The sequence below is a fragment of the Anomalospiza imberbis genome, chromosome 2, assembly GCF_031753505.1.
Source record: "Anomalospiza imberbis isolate Cuckoo-Finch-1a 21T00152 chromosome 2, ASM3175350v1, whole genome shotgun sequence".
In the NCBI taxonomy this organism is placed as follows: Eukaryota; Metazoa; Chordata; class Aves; order Passeriformes; family Viduidae; genus Anomalospiza; species Anomalospiza imberbis.
The window spans coordinates 60,203,505-60,220,374 of record NC_089682.1 but is presented as its reverse complement, the minus strand read 5'-3'; the positions used below and the strand labels follow the sequence as shown (position 1 = coordinate 60,220,374).

Here is a 16,870-nt window from a genome sequence, read left to right as displayed (position 1 = left end):
AAACACCTTCATTTAATGTATATAAGCATATACATGTTACATATGTTACAAAAAAGAGAAACCGAAGATCTGCATTAATTTTCATGCAATGTCTTTTCATACTAAAAGCGGATATGACAGTTAAATAGTTTTTTTCTACCTGACATTGTACTTAAAAGCTGAAAATAATTTATTTAGTTGCTGAAAATAATAAAAATTGAATAATTTAAGGCTTGTTAAAGAAGTACTATTCTTGCCCAAAGCAACAAATTTAGTATCTGAAACACCAAGGAATAGAAGAAATGCATGATTTAAGAATCTGTCTACTCATGAATATCACTTATGAAAAAATAAACATAATTTAGTGCTACTACCAAAACTAGGACTGCCCACAAAAACACAAACTGTGTATTTATAGAACACTTGCTCAAAGACCTATCCTATGTTGATTTATGCATAGGAAGAAACTTGATCACTTTAGTAAAACCACTGCCAAGAAAAGCAGGCATATTCTGTCAGGTTGGTGTGTTTATGATTTGTCATTTTCCAAGCCAGTTTTACCTTAAAAAGCCTTTAAGGCGTCACACATGAACTATGTATGCCAGACTGCCTTCCAATTGATCTCGTCCAATCATGCTCTACAGAAGAGCTTTTATAAAGCAGCATGAAACTGAGATTTTTTTTTCATACGAACTCACACAACTTCACCACCGTTAGCTTCATTAAGTATACAAGGCTGTCAGGAAAAAATAACCAACATTAATTGTTAGAAAACTTACCAAATTTGAAAAGATTCTTAGAAATGTTTCATTAATTTATTATTAGGCATCGTCTTAGTTTAGTTTTGAGTTAGGTAAGAAACAATTTACCATTCAGTAAAAATTCTAACTGCTTACATTACTGGAGCTTTTGAGCACAATGCTATGAGAAGATAGGATAAAAATACAGTTCTATAAACTTAAACACGCAAGAAGCGCAAAAATCTAGTCCTGAATTACTGAAGTTCAAGGAAATCTAACTGACAGCCTTGTTTAAAATATGCCTAATGCTTAACTTGCAAGTGAACTTAGAAGTGAGGGATAAGACATGCCTCAATAGGGCTCCAAACAGTAAGAAATGGAAAACTACATTTATAAACTGCTTCAAAGGACCAAACTCTTAGAACAAAAACTATGTTGTGATGGCATTCCTGAAGCTATAAACGTCATTGCTGTTTTGCAATGTGCTTTTTTACTTTCTTGTTCTCAGCTTTTGATCCAAGTCCACTACAACCCCTGCTGTTGAAGCATCTCCACTGCTTTAGCAGCTGACACTTTATGCTGATAATTACTCAACATACTTGAGAGCAGTGCTTCTGTAAAAAAAAAAAACTAAAGGAAAGCAAAACAACATCTAGAAATAATTCCTGAAAAGTCTATGAGATTCAAAAGAAAAGTATTTAATATACGAAGTCTTACATGAAAAAAACCAGCAAGCATTCAGAAATTGAAACTGATGAATTCTCAGGAAACAGCCCCTTACACATTCAAAAAGGGGTTTTCCTTGGAGGGAAGTGGACAAGGATGTCCAAAAATTTCAATTCCCTCTTTAAACTACCAGTAAGAAGAGAGTAAGTTTAAGACTGGTAATGCAGCTATTGTTTCACTAAGTACAATACCCACCCAACACTATTTCACAGTGTTACTACGGAAGTAAATCTGTCCACACAAAACTAGGACTACAACTCCTACATATTTTTGGTCTCTGTTTTAGACACATAGAAACTATTTTAATATAGTAAACTCAAAACACTAAGTTGCTGACACAAATAAAAGCAGGTATTGGAATAGGAATTATTTTGCAGAACACCTCTGATTGAGATTCAACAATGCAAATCAAAGCCATCCATAACTGGATAATAACCACTGCATGTTTGAGTAATTAGTGTATTACTGGCACGCAGAAGTATTTTCTATTTTAAAAGTATTTCTGCTGTTGCAAAATAAATCACCATCATCAAGTTCCTCTTTCAGCTAGAAGAATGTATGCAAAATAAAAATTAGCAAAATACTACTGGGAAATTAGTTTCCCAATTAAGCTACTGTGAAATCAGAATACATATAAATTATTGAGCTATAACAGCACATTTCAACTAACTGACTTTTAGAAAGGAAGGGCAAAACCCTAAACAATATGAAAGCGTTTATTCATAATTTATCTCATAGAGATCACACAACCAGATTAATAAATTGTTTAGGCATCATCAGGCTGCCCATTAGATTAACAATCAATGCAATCAAATTTCTAATGTTCACCATCACCAGCAACAATAATGCTTCAGGAAAACAACTCCTCTCACAAAGTATTTTTATCATCTGTAACAAAATCAAGTAACTGCTAGCTGCATTAAACGTGATTACAAGATATTTTACAGAAGTAGTTATATGTTTTAAAAATCCCAAGTTTAATGAGTTAGGGAAAAGATACAGACAGAAACTTTCAATAGGAAAGCCTAATACTGCAGCCTTACATGAGAGGGTCCAGTTGTGGTTGCTATTGCACTTACCATTTATCTTCCTGTTTTAGACTGACCAGTAAAAAGTGATAGGGTATAAGTGAAGGAAGCTTACTTTTCAAAGCTTTTAAGAAACAAAAACAATGATTAGAAACAATTATTATTGTCCTTCTAAATACATTTTTGGCAGAAGACTTTAATATATTGTAAGCATAATGCCAGAAGACTTTATCAAGACTTGATATGGTAAAAAAGTATCCAACAGTATCAAAAAATGCAATTCTCACCAAGAGTCATCTTTCAACCTCTGAAAATAGAGAGTAACTCTCAGTATATGTACAGTGCTAATCTGAGAGTAGAAGTAAGTGCAAGATGGAATCTGTTCGCAGTAAATGAGTATTAGTAAGAACAAATAAAAACTAATTAGTTGTACAATAAATTCTAAGGTGAAATCAGATTTCATGTGTCATTTTGCAATCTCCAGAAAAGCCTTACAGTTTTTCTCTGCTGCAAAATGCAAAGGCTTTTAAAATTCCCATTCACACTATATAACTACAGTTCTTAAAACAAGCATCTATAGAATGATAGGCAGGCTTAGTCACACAGCTGCCCTGATTAGAAACTGTTGCTAAAGAAAGTAAACACATCACTTGCCATTTTGCTTCAATTTTTCCTCTTTGCAGGTTTAAAGAGCATTAGAAGTAAAATCTAAGTCAAGACATAACCAGAATACTAAAGACTAGTCTTGAGCCTACATATTTTCATGTATCATTGTATATGCCACTTCAATTTCATATGATGCTTAAAAAACAACACCTGTACTATATATAGTCCTTTATATATAAGTTAAAACGTTTTTGGTAGGGCTGTTACTGCAAAACTACATCTATACATTCTTGCAGTGCATTAATTAGGTCCAGATGAACACAATTTCAGTAATGCATCAGAGTGGGAGAGCTACACTCTCCCAAAGCAGTCTTCCACCTTTCACCTCCAAAAAAATTTGATGTATAAAAGTCATAAAAATTATGCATAGTGACTGAAATGCTTTCCATTTGAACCACTATTCTTCCCTTCCCATCCTACTTTTTTGCCAAGTCCAGCACAACAACTTTAACATTTTCTATTCATATAGGGTTTGGAATTTTAAAATGTAGATAAGCAACAAGAATGGACAAACTGCGGTAAGCAATTTAAGCACAGAAACTAAATACTCTTACCTCAAAGACAGATGTAAGAATAAACCAGTAAAGGCTGTGGTGGCCAACATTATCTAGTTTTCCCCACTCCAAGCTGCAGAACACAGGCCACAACTTCCTAATGGCAATGGAATCTGAGAGAGCTACTGCCATCCCAGGGCTTTGGGTTGGCTCCCCAGCCTGCTATTACTGCAGCTCTGCAGCAAGAAGCAGGGGTCTCACAGAGGAGCCAGAAGATTTTGTCAAGCAGCTTTCAGGGTCAGAAAGTCAGGCAACCCCAAAAGATGCTACATTAAGTGGTATGAAATTTCATATTTGGCACTACAGAAGTCATCACTAAGTGCTATTTCTAAATTATATGAGATGACTGTTACATGTTATTTCCCCAATTATGTTTAATAATATTTGGAACTCACTAAAGGACAGTATGATTTCTGAATTCTTGGTTTTCATTTCCCCGAAGAAAAGATGTGCTGAAAGCAGTTTTCTTTTAGAGTGAGAACATATGGAAATAAATTGCCATCTGCTTTTGGATGTAAATCCCTCAAAACACAGTGAGCAAAAACAAATTATATCTCTTAATAAAATCAAAGGAACTATTTTGCTTCCTCCCCATCTTTACTAAAAACACTAAGGGGCAGACGAGGGGAAAAATGTCCTGCTGAGAACAGAAAATCATTTATTTTCTAACATCTCTCAGGATGTCTCAGAACATCCATAATAAATTCTTTGCAACCCTACAGAAAATTCCATGGTATAGAATGTAAACCAGGTTTTCCTTTCACAGGAATAGCTGAGAAACAAGCAGTTCATTTCTGATTGATGTGTGAAGTTGCACCTGTGAAGGGGAGCAAAATCCCCTCCTGCACACTACAGTTGTGTTAATAGTGTAAAAGAGCATTGTGTGAATTGCTTATTCATTATTTACTCACTAGGAATAGCTGCACTAGTAAAAGGTATCTTACTCAAGAGAAAATAAAGCATTTGCAACATAGTTTGCATTCACTGAACTGATCTGGTCAGTAGAAAAAAAGTCATACCCTTAGACCAAAAAAATTTAGAATATGACCCCTCTGATAGCACCATTTTGTTAGTCCTGCAGGATGAGTCTTTAGAGGCAGAGCATACATAATTTACTAATATAAATAATGTACAGATTATAGTGAGGACAAATTTTCCCTCACCTTTATAATCTTTCATTCTCCTTTAGTAATGATTTGGATGTTCTCCTCATCTACTTTTATACAGGGTCAAAAGGGAGAGTAATTTTAGGCTCCATGTGAAATCAATATTGCCCTTTTTGTTTCTGAAAACCTTCTTAGTAAGTTAAGCATAAACCAAAACCAGTAATTCAAACAAGCTTAGCAGCATGAACTGGTTTAAAATTTAAACCTTCAGGCAGAGTAGGGCACACCAGGATGGGTGATTCTAATCACCTCTCACTTAGAAAAACTATTTTACTGAAACATTTTAATTCCCAAGTAAAAAAAATTATTATCTAAACACCTTCAATTAACAGAAGTGTTACATCACCAGCTTGTAGGAAAAATAGGAGTGATGTCATCATACAAAAGAATAACTACACTACTGAGTATGTAGCAATTCACTCAGGGGAACAATGAAAATACTGAAATGAAAATAGCCAACACAAAGATGGCAGTTCAATAACTAGTATAAAAATAATGTAATGAAAAAATTCTTTTGCAATTTGGACTTTCACCATAGAACTGTACTTACATTGTCCATGAAATTTGGCTTAAATCCTCCCTCCTGCTGCCGTCGTAATTCCTCCTGTTCCCTCTGGCGCAGCATTTCTTCTTCACGACGTCTGTGCTCTTCTTCATGTCTAGGATATTTTTCAAAATTACATCAGCTAAGTCTCTTGACCTGTTCAGGCTTGCACTCAGCCACAAAGGTAAGATCAATCATATAAACAAAACTGGCCATGATTTATTTTTTACATAGTGCAAGGCACTAATCTGCTCAACTTCATGAGTTTGAGTACTTTTGAAGTTTTGGTTTGTTTTTCTTTTACTAGAATACAAGTAATTTCAAAACTGATACAATTCTATACCTACTTTTCCAGCTATATATCAGTAAACAGGTTAACATATCCCAGTTTTTAAGAAGCCACTATGGATTAAAACATTTCAACAGTGCCAAAAGACACAATTTTTAATTCTGAGATGTGTTTGTGCTGTTCCTTTTATCTTACTGACATTTATTGTGATATTTAACATAAAGTATAAATCAGTATGATGAGACTATGTCTATTTTCTTAAACTTTACAAGAGGCATTAAAACAATTATTTGCATGAATCAAATCCTAAAAGAAAAATTGTTTTCAACATACTAGAATATCAAATAAAAAAACTTACAAAATCCCATGTCAGACTATAAGATTGCAATGCTATGATTCTACATGCCGATCATCTGCCCCATAAAATTTAGAAGCATGTTTCTGTCTATTACAACAATGCTTCGGTCATGTTAAAACAAATATGAAACAAAAAAATAGGCTAAGACAATTCTGTACTACTTAGAAATCTTAGAAATTTACAACAAAATTAGCAGACCTGAAATAAGTGAAAAAAATCAAGCAACACTCAAAACCAATCTTTTATATTGCATTATATTATCAGAAACATCACACATCTTGCTTTTGAGAAGCAAGATTAGCTAACACATCTAAATTCATGCAGGCCTACAGTGGCCACACCTCTGTACAGTAGAAGACAAAATACCTCAATTGTATCTGTTTGCGTTTTTGAAGTTCTTGGTTTCGAAGTTCTTCCAAGCGCCTCAATTCTTCCTGACGACGCATGAGATCTAGTAGGATTAAAAGTGCGTTTAAATATAAAAGCTGCCAATCAATCATGTAGCAACACAAAAATTGTTATTACTGTCTGATTACAGTTCTAACATTCAAGTTTTTAAAGCAAATTTTCAATGCATTTAACTCATCTGTTTCCATAAAGCTAAGTCTAGTACTTGAATAAAACACCGGATCCATGGCTTACAAACATAGAAAGGTACAAAATGGGCAAAGCCTCCAAAGCAGGTTATGGAAACAGAAGATTCAAGCTCTCAAAGCAATGGGAAAAAACTCTCTCAATCCCTTAAATCATATCCTGGTTTTACATCTAGGATACGGCATCAATTTTCTCACAACGCTGTACACTGCTGAAATCACACTACTAAGAAAACCACTACAATATTTTTGTATTTCTTTTTATATGTTTATTTTTGTATTTCTTTTTATATAGGACTTTTATGCTCTCCACTACCTGCTGCAGACCCCTACATGGCACACATCAGAGAAAGAGAAGTCATATGAACTTCAGGTGTATGAAGTCTGAATTTCCATGAAGATCTGTCATAACTGCTTACTGCAACTTGCAAATGTCTTTTAACCTCACAAAAAAGGTACAGCCATAGCCTCCTATGAAGCACTTAAAATGCCCTTAAAAAGCAGGGCATAACTCGCAGTAATTACTTTTGCTGACCAGTCACATTATTGATTTCTGCCTGGAAATTTATGCTTTCTTCAATGAATAATAATTTTGCCATTTGTTAGAAAGCAGGTTTTTTTATTGTTTAACTACATAGGACATTGGCAACATGATACTATTTATAGAAACCACAATCAACATTTTCCCATACCATCCATTAAATGCCTTTTATGCTTTAGTTCAACTGTTCTGCACATTTTCTCTATGCATTTCTCCACTATACTAATTAAAATATCTTTTTAGTTATGCAAATCAGTTTCCTCAAACTTGTACACAACACTGTCCACTGTGGGATAAGATGTTTCCTTTTCAGTTCTTTGTTCTTCCAAATTTATACAGCATTTCCCTATTTCTTGTGCACACAGGACCAGGATTTCCTAATTTCTCTCTACTGCTACCATTTTCTGTCCTTTGTTCTTAAGGTGTAGCACTCTACTTTTCTCATTGTTCTCCTAATTTTTGTCCATAGCATAGTTTATTGCCTTTCTGGAAATTGTTAGTATGTTCAAAGTACAACATAGCAAATTATGATTCAGTATCATTTGACAACTGCCATATCTTGGCAGAAAGCCTTACTAAACCAGATGAAAACACAGATATAGAGGTTCAAACTCTACACAAGGGCCATTCATATTAAAAGACCTGTAATGATGGTAATTCTTGATTGACAGGCCCTTTCTCTGAACAGAAAAAATCTGCACTAAAGCAGCTGTGGGGAAAAAAGAAAACAAACAGAAAGCATTATTAATAGCCTCTGCACTTTCTTGTGCTTATAAAAGGGCAAGGGCTTTGTTTTACCTTCAATCTCCTACATAGCAGACATCAGAAGGTGAAGGTGTTCTCTCACCTCAGAAGTTAATCCTACAAGCTGGAATACCAACTCCACAAAGACTTTTAAGCAGTTTTAGCTGCTGATTTTTCATGTTCTAAAGGTGAAAAATAAATGCCAAGCTTCCATATAAGTGATACAAAATTAACCTTCTGTTTAAATTCAGTCACGTTTTCCAGTATTTTCAAAATCTATTTAACCATCATTATGAGAGAATATTTACAAATGTTTGATGCATACCACCAGTACATACATCAGAAATACCATGCAATTTACTTACACATGGAAACATGTATTCTGCTTTACAAATTACTTCTGACTCAGTCTGTCAAAATATGACACTTCGAAGTGAAAAATTACACATACCAAAAGAATTAAATCTACCTTCAGAATTAATATCACAGCACAAAACCCTGAGTACTCAAATCAACATGCTCTAGATTTCCAGTTCTACTAGCTCTCATGGAGCACTTTTAACACAACCTTCACCTGCTAGAGCATATGGACTAGTAAGTTCATCCTTCATCCTGTCTTCTTAACTCCTATACAACTAAAACATGACATTTAACATTTTATTTCGTATTTCATAATGACTTCAATACATCTTGAAATTTTACTTCATGCACCAGGGATACAAAAGTATTAATTCTAGGTTCTGGTGCCTTAGAAACTTCATTGCATCTTTCTACACAATCCTGTGATACAATTAATATAATCAATATTCTTGGCATGGCATGAACTTAGACCCACACTGTTCAGAGCAACAAGAGGAAGTTAATCTTTGAAACAAAATACAAGTGAAATTATCACCTTATTTTCATGCATAGTGAAGCTGAAGAATTGAGAAGATTTAAACAGAAGGAATACTTACTAATCTCTAGAGCTCTGAAAATCAAGTGTTGGCAGGTAACTAACAATCTAACTGTTTTAAGAAAATTCTGAGTTACCTGGTACCAAAGAGGTACTCTGCTAACCAAACAGTGAGGGGCAAAAGCCCTCCTCACACACTAAAAGAAACATATTTTATCACTAGAATAGTAGCACCACATGCTTTCATGGTTTAGTGGCTCTCTAATGGCAGGAATAATTCTCTCTTTTTTCATATAAAACTGGCATTAAACAAATATTCAAAAAGCAGAATATCTTTTCCTTCATGTTGTCCTTAAAAAACCCCTACTATCCAAAAACACTCTGAATTTGGTGTTTTCCATTAAGTGCTTTTCTATCTTAAAGAAGAGGCCACTGTAATCTTGTCTCAGTTTAACACATAATTAAGACATGAATTTAAGAGAAAGTAATCTCTAATCTTGCCCTCAAGTACAGAAAACAGGAGAATAAATTCAAAGGAAATGAAAGAGCATGAGTTCTGGAACAGGACTATTAGCATTGTTAAATATTAACAATTAGATAAGTCAACAGTTCAACAGTAGATTTAGCCAACCTGTAACTTAAGCACTGAACCATCTTTACAAGTCTCAGTCACGCATACACACAAAATTACAATGTGCGCCTAACTGCAGAGGGAGGGCTGTACTGTGTATTGTCAGCAGCATTCTTGGATCACATTAACGTGCACATTCCTCACCTCCAATATACACCTGTGCTTACAATGAAACTTAATGCTTCAACTGTTTTTCTTGGAAAATTAACCAAGAAACAGTTGTCATTTCAGGTGCTGCAGCAACTATTTGGCATTTCAAAGCAGTTTTCTATGCTATTACACTCTACCTTATAAAAACAGTGTGGCTCCACACTGGGAGCACATGTGCCTATTCAGGGAAAACAGGCTGAGTAAACTTTTTACTAAAGATATATTTAGGAAGTGAAGTAAACAGAATTAAACAATCACGTCTGTATCAGAGTCTTAATTAATTTCTGCAAATCATCAAGAAATATGTGCTCAGAGAAGTATTCCTTCCTTTTTCTCAGTTAAATGCACTTAATTAAATGGTGACCAGCAAAATGTCCAAGTATACAGCTCACAATGCTATACAAAAAAAAAAAAAAATTGTGACAAAACAATTCAATACTGGTAGATGATCTGGTTTTACCTTGCCTCATCAGCATTAGCTGATGCTCGTGTCTAGCTGCTTCCATTTCTGCCTCAAGTTTCTCTTTGGCTTCTCTAATGTTCCTATCAACCTGTTCACGCTGCTGCTTTTCCATCTCATCAAGAGCTTTCCACCGTGAAGCATACTCAAACTCAAATGTTCCAGGCTGAGCAAAGCGTGGAGGCTGTTCTCTTTCCCTAATAAAAATTTTGCAGTAAAAATGTACAGAAGGACACGTTTAGATCAACAGCTGTAACGGCCAGAGAACATACACACAATCACTTCAAGTGTAGATCTAGCTTTTTATCAACCTGTCAGATGACTACATTCTAAACCAGACAAAGCTTAAATCAGAATCCACGATAAATAAAAAGACAATTTCCCAAAAACTGCCCAAATAAAGATTCAATTTATTTAATTTTAAGATGAAAATTTGTATTGACACCAATACAAAATACTAAGGTGCATCACGAGATTAACAGTGTTCAGCCTTCTAAATCAAGCAGTCAATTCACTAAACAAGTTATTTAAATAAGTGTCAATGCCTACTAGACAGCCCAGAATATTAGCCAGAATCTGTAACCATTAAAATGAGCCTACGTTTCCCATTCTAACACTAATATTGTACCTAACAGTTACAAATTGTTAAGTAGTATTCTACAGTCTTATAAAAATAAACATTTTAGATTCAAGCAACATGAATGGCAAATTACAATATAAAAAATTAGTATTTTCAGATTAGGGACTTCTATCTCATGATTCACTTTCTCACGTCATGCTCAAAGTTTTACCTCAACAGTGGAAGTTGCAAAGATTTACGCGCCAGGGAGGCTGCAAACAGTTAAGGGGCTATTCAGAGAACATAAAGATCTGTGGGTATTCAAAATCTCTATAGGATTAGACCACACCCCTAATCCATAAATTACTATAGTTTGCTGGCAACAAGCTCCTACTGACTGCAGTGTAGGCCAAGAATCTCTCTACTGCACTAAATGCACAGAATTGTTAGACTAACAAGCCAAGTCTGAATTTTACCATGATTAGGAAATTTGGGAAGGTCCTATTTAATCCTTTGACACAAAAAGCACTACTTCCTGCTACACAAACTCAAAATAAAAATCAGTGTATATTTACAAAGATAACTAAGTACGTAAACAATGTTTTATTAAAAAAGGCTAACCACAACTTACTTGTGGTACTGTTGTGTTTTTTGCATTAGCTTCTCAGGGAGTCCATCCTCATCATCAAATTGCTCCATTGGTTCTACAACAACAGGTCGAGGTGTTCTGGAAAACATTTTCAATTTAATAACTGAATCATTAAAGAAGCAGTTACAACTTATTTTAGCATTTTGAAGAAACACTCCAAAAAGCTAACATGTAATTCCTGTGTCTTGTTTTAAATCAGAGAATTCCAATGAATCCCAATCTTAAGAACTACCTTGAGAAAATAATTGGTTTTATGCCCAAATCCAGCTACTCTGCCTAGAAACCACAACTTACTTGACACAGTTCTGCTTGCTTTTTTAAAATACCAAAACCATCTACCAATAATTATAAAATATCTAGGAACTACCTTTCTGTTTTCATCAGAGGCACCACAGAGGCCATGATCGTACTGGGAAAGCAACAAACCCAAAAGAGAGCAGCACAACCTATTCATATTTCTACTGACTTCTACAACTTAGTTCTGCAAGTTACTCTACAACTGAAAACAGCTTGATAATTTGGTATTAATATTACAGCGATAATTAGAAAAACATTTCTGTTTAAGCTACTTAAAATCCATTATTTGAACAACCACATACTCAAAAATCAGAATCCTAATTCAAAAGCTGAAAACAGCTTCCTTGATATGTAGTAACCAGAGGCAAGTATGAGCCAAAGAGAGCAGTGTAAAAACTCTGAATTGCGTAAAAAGCTCTTTGCATCAGTCTTGGGAGCAGAGTTTACAAAACACAGAGTGCTAGAGACATTATTTTCAAAACACCAGCACTCGTTTATTGTGTTCCATGCCTTTATTTCACTTTGCAGATCTTCCCCTACTGCCCCAGTCTCGCATCAGGGGAAAAAAAAAAAAAAAAAAACAAAAAAACAACCAAAACCAAACCAAACCGATGACCCCCAATATATTTTACTCTGTGCACCAAGTTCACACTGAAAAGATTAAGTCCAGAATCAAAGGCCACAACTCAGCAACTGCTTTTTCTGATGCCATCTGCATGGCAATTGCTGACAGTTCTGCTATTTAAATGCAACTGAACCGTGGTGCTAACAAGTTACGATGTAAAACAACAATGTTAAAACACTAATGTTTTGAATGTCTAGTTTTGATACCTTTAAAAACAGGAACTGGAAGATGTTCTGATTAGGCTAAGAGTTTTCAGTTAAAAGGTAAAATTTTAGACTCTGAAGCAAAACATCAAGGTAGATGGCAGCAGATTCATGCTAATTATCTGTGCATTAGGGAACACGTCACCTAAGCAAGTAAGCGATCAAGTGCTTTTTATTCACTCAGGCCATGGTTAGATGGTCATTTCAATACAACTGATCCATCCAGCTGGCAAAACAAGAATACCCTCCCCTCATATCCCAGCTTCTTTTTCCCTGCCACATCTCTCATGCCAAGAATAGCACTAATGTAACACTGAACTACATTACTTCCCTTGTTTGGCTCACCAGGCTTCCATTCTGTTACTAATGCCAAGAAAACCCAGGGAATAACAACAAATTGCTGGCACCTCCTAAAAACAGTAAAGATGTATTCAGATTAAATTTACTATGTAACCATCAAATCAGTTCAGTAGCACACAGGATTTGGAGTTCCAGACCCCTTACTCATGTGCCAACTCCTCCTGGCAATATTTTCTCCTGCATTATTCTCTGCTGGACCTGACATTAGCAAGCACCTTCCTGAGCTTGAACAGACTGCAATGGCCCTCCATAGAAATGAATGCTTTTCTGTTGTTTTAGCAAGCACAAGTGGCTCATGGAAGTGTCATGAAGTTCAAGAATAGCACAGCCAGAGCAGGAAAAGAACTGTGAAACCACAGCCTTATTTTCCCAATGAGAATCACAGAAATAAAAAGAAATCATAAATATGTATCATTTCACACCGTTTTTAAGAAAGCATTTAAAAATGTCACATGTGACTGTGTAAAGTACATCAATTAACAACTCTCTCTGGCAAGTACAGAAATAGGAGATGCAAGAGAAGCGCTGCTATTTGCAAGCTTGCTTATCCTTGAAATACATTGTTTTCCAAACATCAAGAGTATAAACCTCTTCAGAATCTCAGTCTTCATTTTAAAACAGTGAGACAATCCTGGCCTTACAAGCCACAGATAATTTTTGGGATATAAACACTTTCTTTAGTCTACAGAAATATCAGCAATGCAACGCACTGATTTGTTAAGAAACAAAGGAATATTATTTTGTTACTTTGTTACTGGGATCAGGAAGAGTGCAATCAATGAAAATAAAGTCTCAACAGAAAATGCCTTATTATATAGAGAAGGAAAAGTAATATTGCATATGAACAAGAAAAAAATCCAGAATTTTGCTCTCAGACTCTCATATGGTAATAAGAAATCTTATAAACAGTAAGCAGAGAAAGACGGTTTTCTTTTTTAAAAAAAATCAAGAGTATTTGCAGTATTCATGCAAACCACTTAAATTTCTAACCTTATGGCTTTCAGAATTTGAAAACAAAAGAAGAACTAGGGAATACCATGAATGAAATTTTTGCTCACATCTGGAAGATATACTCACAAAATCAAACAAAAACCTGTGAACTTACGTTGTAAGCAAGAATGCCCCATCACTGCATCTTTCTAGAGCTTTCCGTGCTGGAGGTTTTGCTGCAAACTCTACAAAACCCTTCCCTGTAGCTCTGCCGCGATCATCTACTACGACAACCGCTCTTTCCACAGGCCCGAATTGCGAGAATGCTTGTTCCAGCAGCTCATTGGAAACCACAGGCGACAGATTCTTCACTGTTAAGGCAGCTCCATGGGTAGCAAATCGAATCCGAAGCGGTCTGCTCTTCAAAATAGTACCATCAAGTTCTGCCTTTGCTATTTCAGCCAGAGTCCTAGATTCCTTTATAAAGATATAAAATATTTTATATCTTTTATTTTCTAAGACAGTAAGTATCACTTTTGTGTGCCCTCCCCAAAAAGTAGAAAAGTTATTTTCCTTCACTTGAGCACACTGGCACCAGGATCATTCAACTTGTTTCCCCCCAATCAAAAAAACAAAACAAACCAACAACAACAAAAAAACCCAACAAGCTAACCAACAAGGCCTCTGTCCTCTAATTGAAAAAAAAAAAAAGCATTTATTATCCCTTATGGTTTATTCCAAAACCAACACAGGAGTAAATTTTTTTGTTGCACATTAGAGGATTTAACGAATTCTCATTATGATGCTGCTGCTCTATAAAGGTTTTGAGTAGAGCTGGAAAGTTGATGCTTTTCACGTTTACCTACTCAAATGTTTATATTCGGCATCGATAGCTCACAGCAGCAGGAAACGATATTCAAACATTACACTACAGGATCTAAGGTATTTTGGGTTGGGGTTTTGTTTTGCTTTCAAATAAGTGAAAATATCGCACTTGCTCTCAATGGATGTCCAGCTCAACATTCATCAACAAATTATGAAATTACCTGCTTTGCTCATCTAGTCATTTGTCTCACATTAATGGGCTTTCTGCACCCACATCCATGAGACAGTGTAAATCAACAACTACCTTTTTTCTCACTTCAAAAATATTCACCACGTTTGATACCTGCAATCCCTGACATTTAAGGAAATTCTTTATATATTTCTTCACAGTTCAACTGGCTAGGCAAGCTGTTAAAATATATATATAGCTATTCCCTAAACGTAATGAAAAAGGGAAGTTCACATAAAAACTTTAATTTCTATAACACAAAAATGAGTAACGAGATGTAAGTATATCTCACTTCCTCCATAAAAATGCTATTTCAGGCCGGGGAATTCTCAGGGTAAAAGATGCATGGCAGAATGCCACAAGTATTTTAAGACGACAACCAAAGAGAAAAAAACCCTAACCAGTAAAATATATGGAAAAATCATTACTAGATACCTAAAGCGCTCTAAAGCTAGTCCCAGAATGATAAAAATCCGTGCATTTTAAACAGAGCAATCGTGAAAACTAATCTCGCATACTAAATTACCATTTAAATACAGTATCATAAACTTTTCGAATTATTCGGGTTTTTGCATGCTTAACTCAAGCGTGTTTAATCAAAGACTGTATTACCCTAAAAATCTAGTCTTATCTGTGCACAAGTAATTTAAACAACCCGCGGTCCGCAACCTTTTCAACTCCGTGATTTTATGTTCCGTGTTCACGATGTGCGAGCAGATGTATTTCGAAACAATCCTGCCCATTCTTTAAAATTAACTGCATTAAGTGCCATGGGGCGAAGCGGGGACCGAAACGCCAGGGGCTGGGAGGACTACTCTGAATGCAGAGGTCTGGCTTGGATGTGTAGAGGCGAACACGGGAGGGGAAAGAGGGAAGAAGAGGCGGGAGAGACCAGTGCTAGCAGAGAGGAGGAAGAGAGGCAGATGGTGCCTTTTTTTCCACCCGCCGAAACGGAGTGGAAGGGGGCGGGGGGCAAAGGGACCGAAGTCTCCCGCTTTGAGACAGCCCCAGGGAGACGGGGCAGCCCCAGGGGCCCGCCCGGATCCTCACCAGGCGGATGAAGCCGAAGCCACGGTCCCGATTGATGAAGACCTCGCTGGGCTCCCCGTAGCGCTCGAAAAGGCGCTTGAAATCCTCCTCGGTGATATCAGTAGGCAGATTCCCCACGAAGAGCCGGCAACGCTGCGTGTAGCTCTTCTCGCCAGGTTTGAGAAAGCTCTTGATATCGATGGTGAACCCAACCTCTTGCTCCTCATCTCTGCCACCTTCTTTGCTCGGCACCAGAGCCATGGCCGCCGCCGCCGCCGCCTCATTCTCCGCTTCTAGGCCGCGCAATCCTTTCAGGTTGCCGCCGCCGCCGCCCCCCACCATGCCCAGCGGCACCGCTGGGGAGCTGTTTTCGATCCGCACTTGCTTCAAGTTCCTATTCGCGGCCATATCCGCTCCTTCCTCGCGGGTTCTCCCTCGGGGGACGCGGAACCCTGCTCGGCAGCCGTGCCTCCGACCCTCAGCCAATTCAAAATGGCGCCGCCGCCAACCCCGGCGAGTCGTGCCGTCCCCGCGGGAAGCCCCGCCCCGGCCCCGCTCCCCCTCACGGCCGCGCCGCCGCCGCCGCTCCCGCTCCGCTCCGGCGCCCGGCCGCACCTGGCCCGGGCCCGCGGAGATCCGTCATTCCCCCCCTAGAGACAGATGCGCGTCCGCGGCTGCCCTGCCGCGTTGTGTTGGAGCAGTGGTGTTCTCAGCCCGTGCCCAGGCAGAGGAGCCCCTCGCTGGGGTCTCTCCCAGGGAAAGGCAGCTGGGCGGGACGCCCTGGGGGAGTCTGGTCGCTGCGAGAGAGGGAGGCAGGCGTGACACAAGAGACGCTGAGGGGGCGGCGGCGGGGACAGCCGGGGGAGTCACAAAACCACTGAATCAGTCAGGTTGGAAAACACCTCTTGAGGTCATCGAATCCAACCTGTGGCTGAACGCCGCCGTGTCAACCAGACCACGGCACCGAGTGCCACGTCGTCTTTCCTTAAACACCTCCAGGGAAAGTAATTCCGCCACCACGCTGGGCAGCCCATTCGAATGTCTAATTACCCTTTCTGTGATGAGATTTTTCCTGATGTCCAACCTAAAGCTGCCCTGAT

General features: G+C 37.5%; 1 protein-coding gene across 7 annotated transcripts in view; it reads right to left on the bottom strand.

The window, feature by feature from the left end:
- PSPC1 (paraspeckle component 1) overlaps positions 1-16,287 on the bottom strand; it is a 58,064-nt gene extending 41,777 nt beyond the window's left edge. For 2 of the 7 annotated variants that reach the window (XR_010996311.1, XM_068181341.1), the window contains exons 1-6: positions 15,792-16,275; positions 13,863-14,164; positions 11,255-11,350; positions 10,065-10,261; positions 6,417-6,501; positions 5,410-5,518 (exon numbers count right to left, since the gene is read on the bottom strand). Coding sequence is in view for 4 of the 7 variants with exons in the window: in XM_068181341.1 (XP_068037442.1) it covers positions 5,410-5,518; positions 6,417-6,501; positions 10,065-10,261; positions 11,255-11,350; positions 13,863-14,164; positions 15,792-16,178 (1,176 nt within the window). In the remaining 3 variants the exon portion in view is untranslated. Of the gene's footprint in view, positions 1-5,409; positions 5,519-6,416; positions 6,502-10,064; positions 10,262-11,254; positions 11,351-13,862; positions 14,165-15,791 lie in introns of all 7 variants that reach the window. The other 5 variants (XR_010996310.1, XR_010996309.1, XM_068181337.1 and 2 more) reach the window with 5 other exon arrangements.
- Positions 16,288-16,870: the final 583 nt, after the last annotated feature.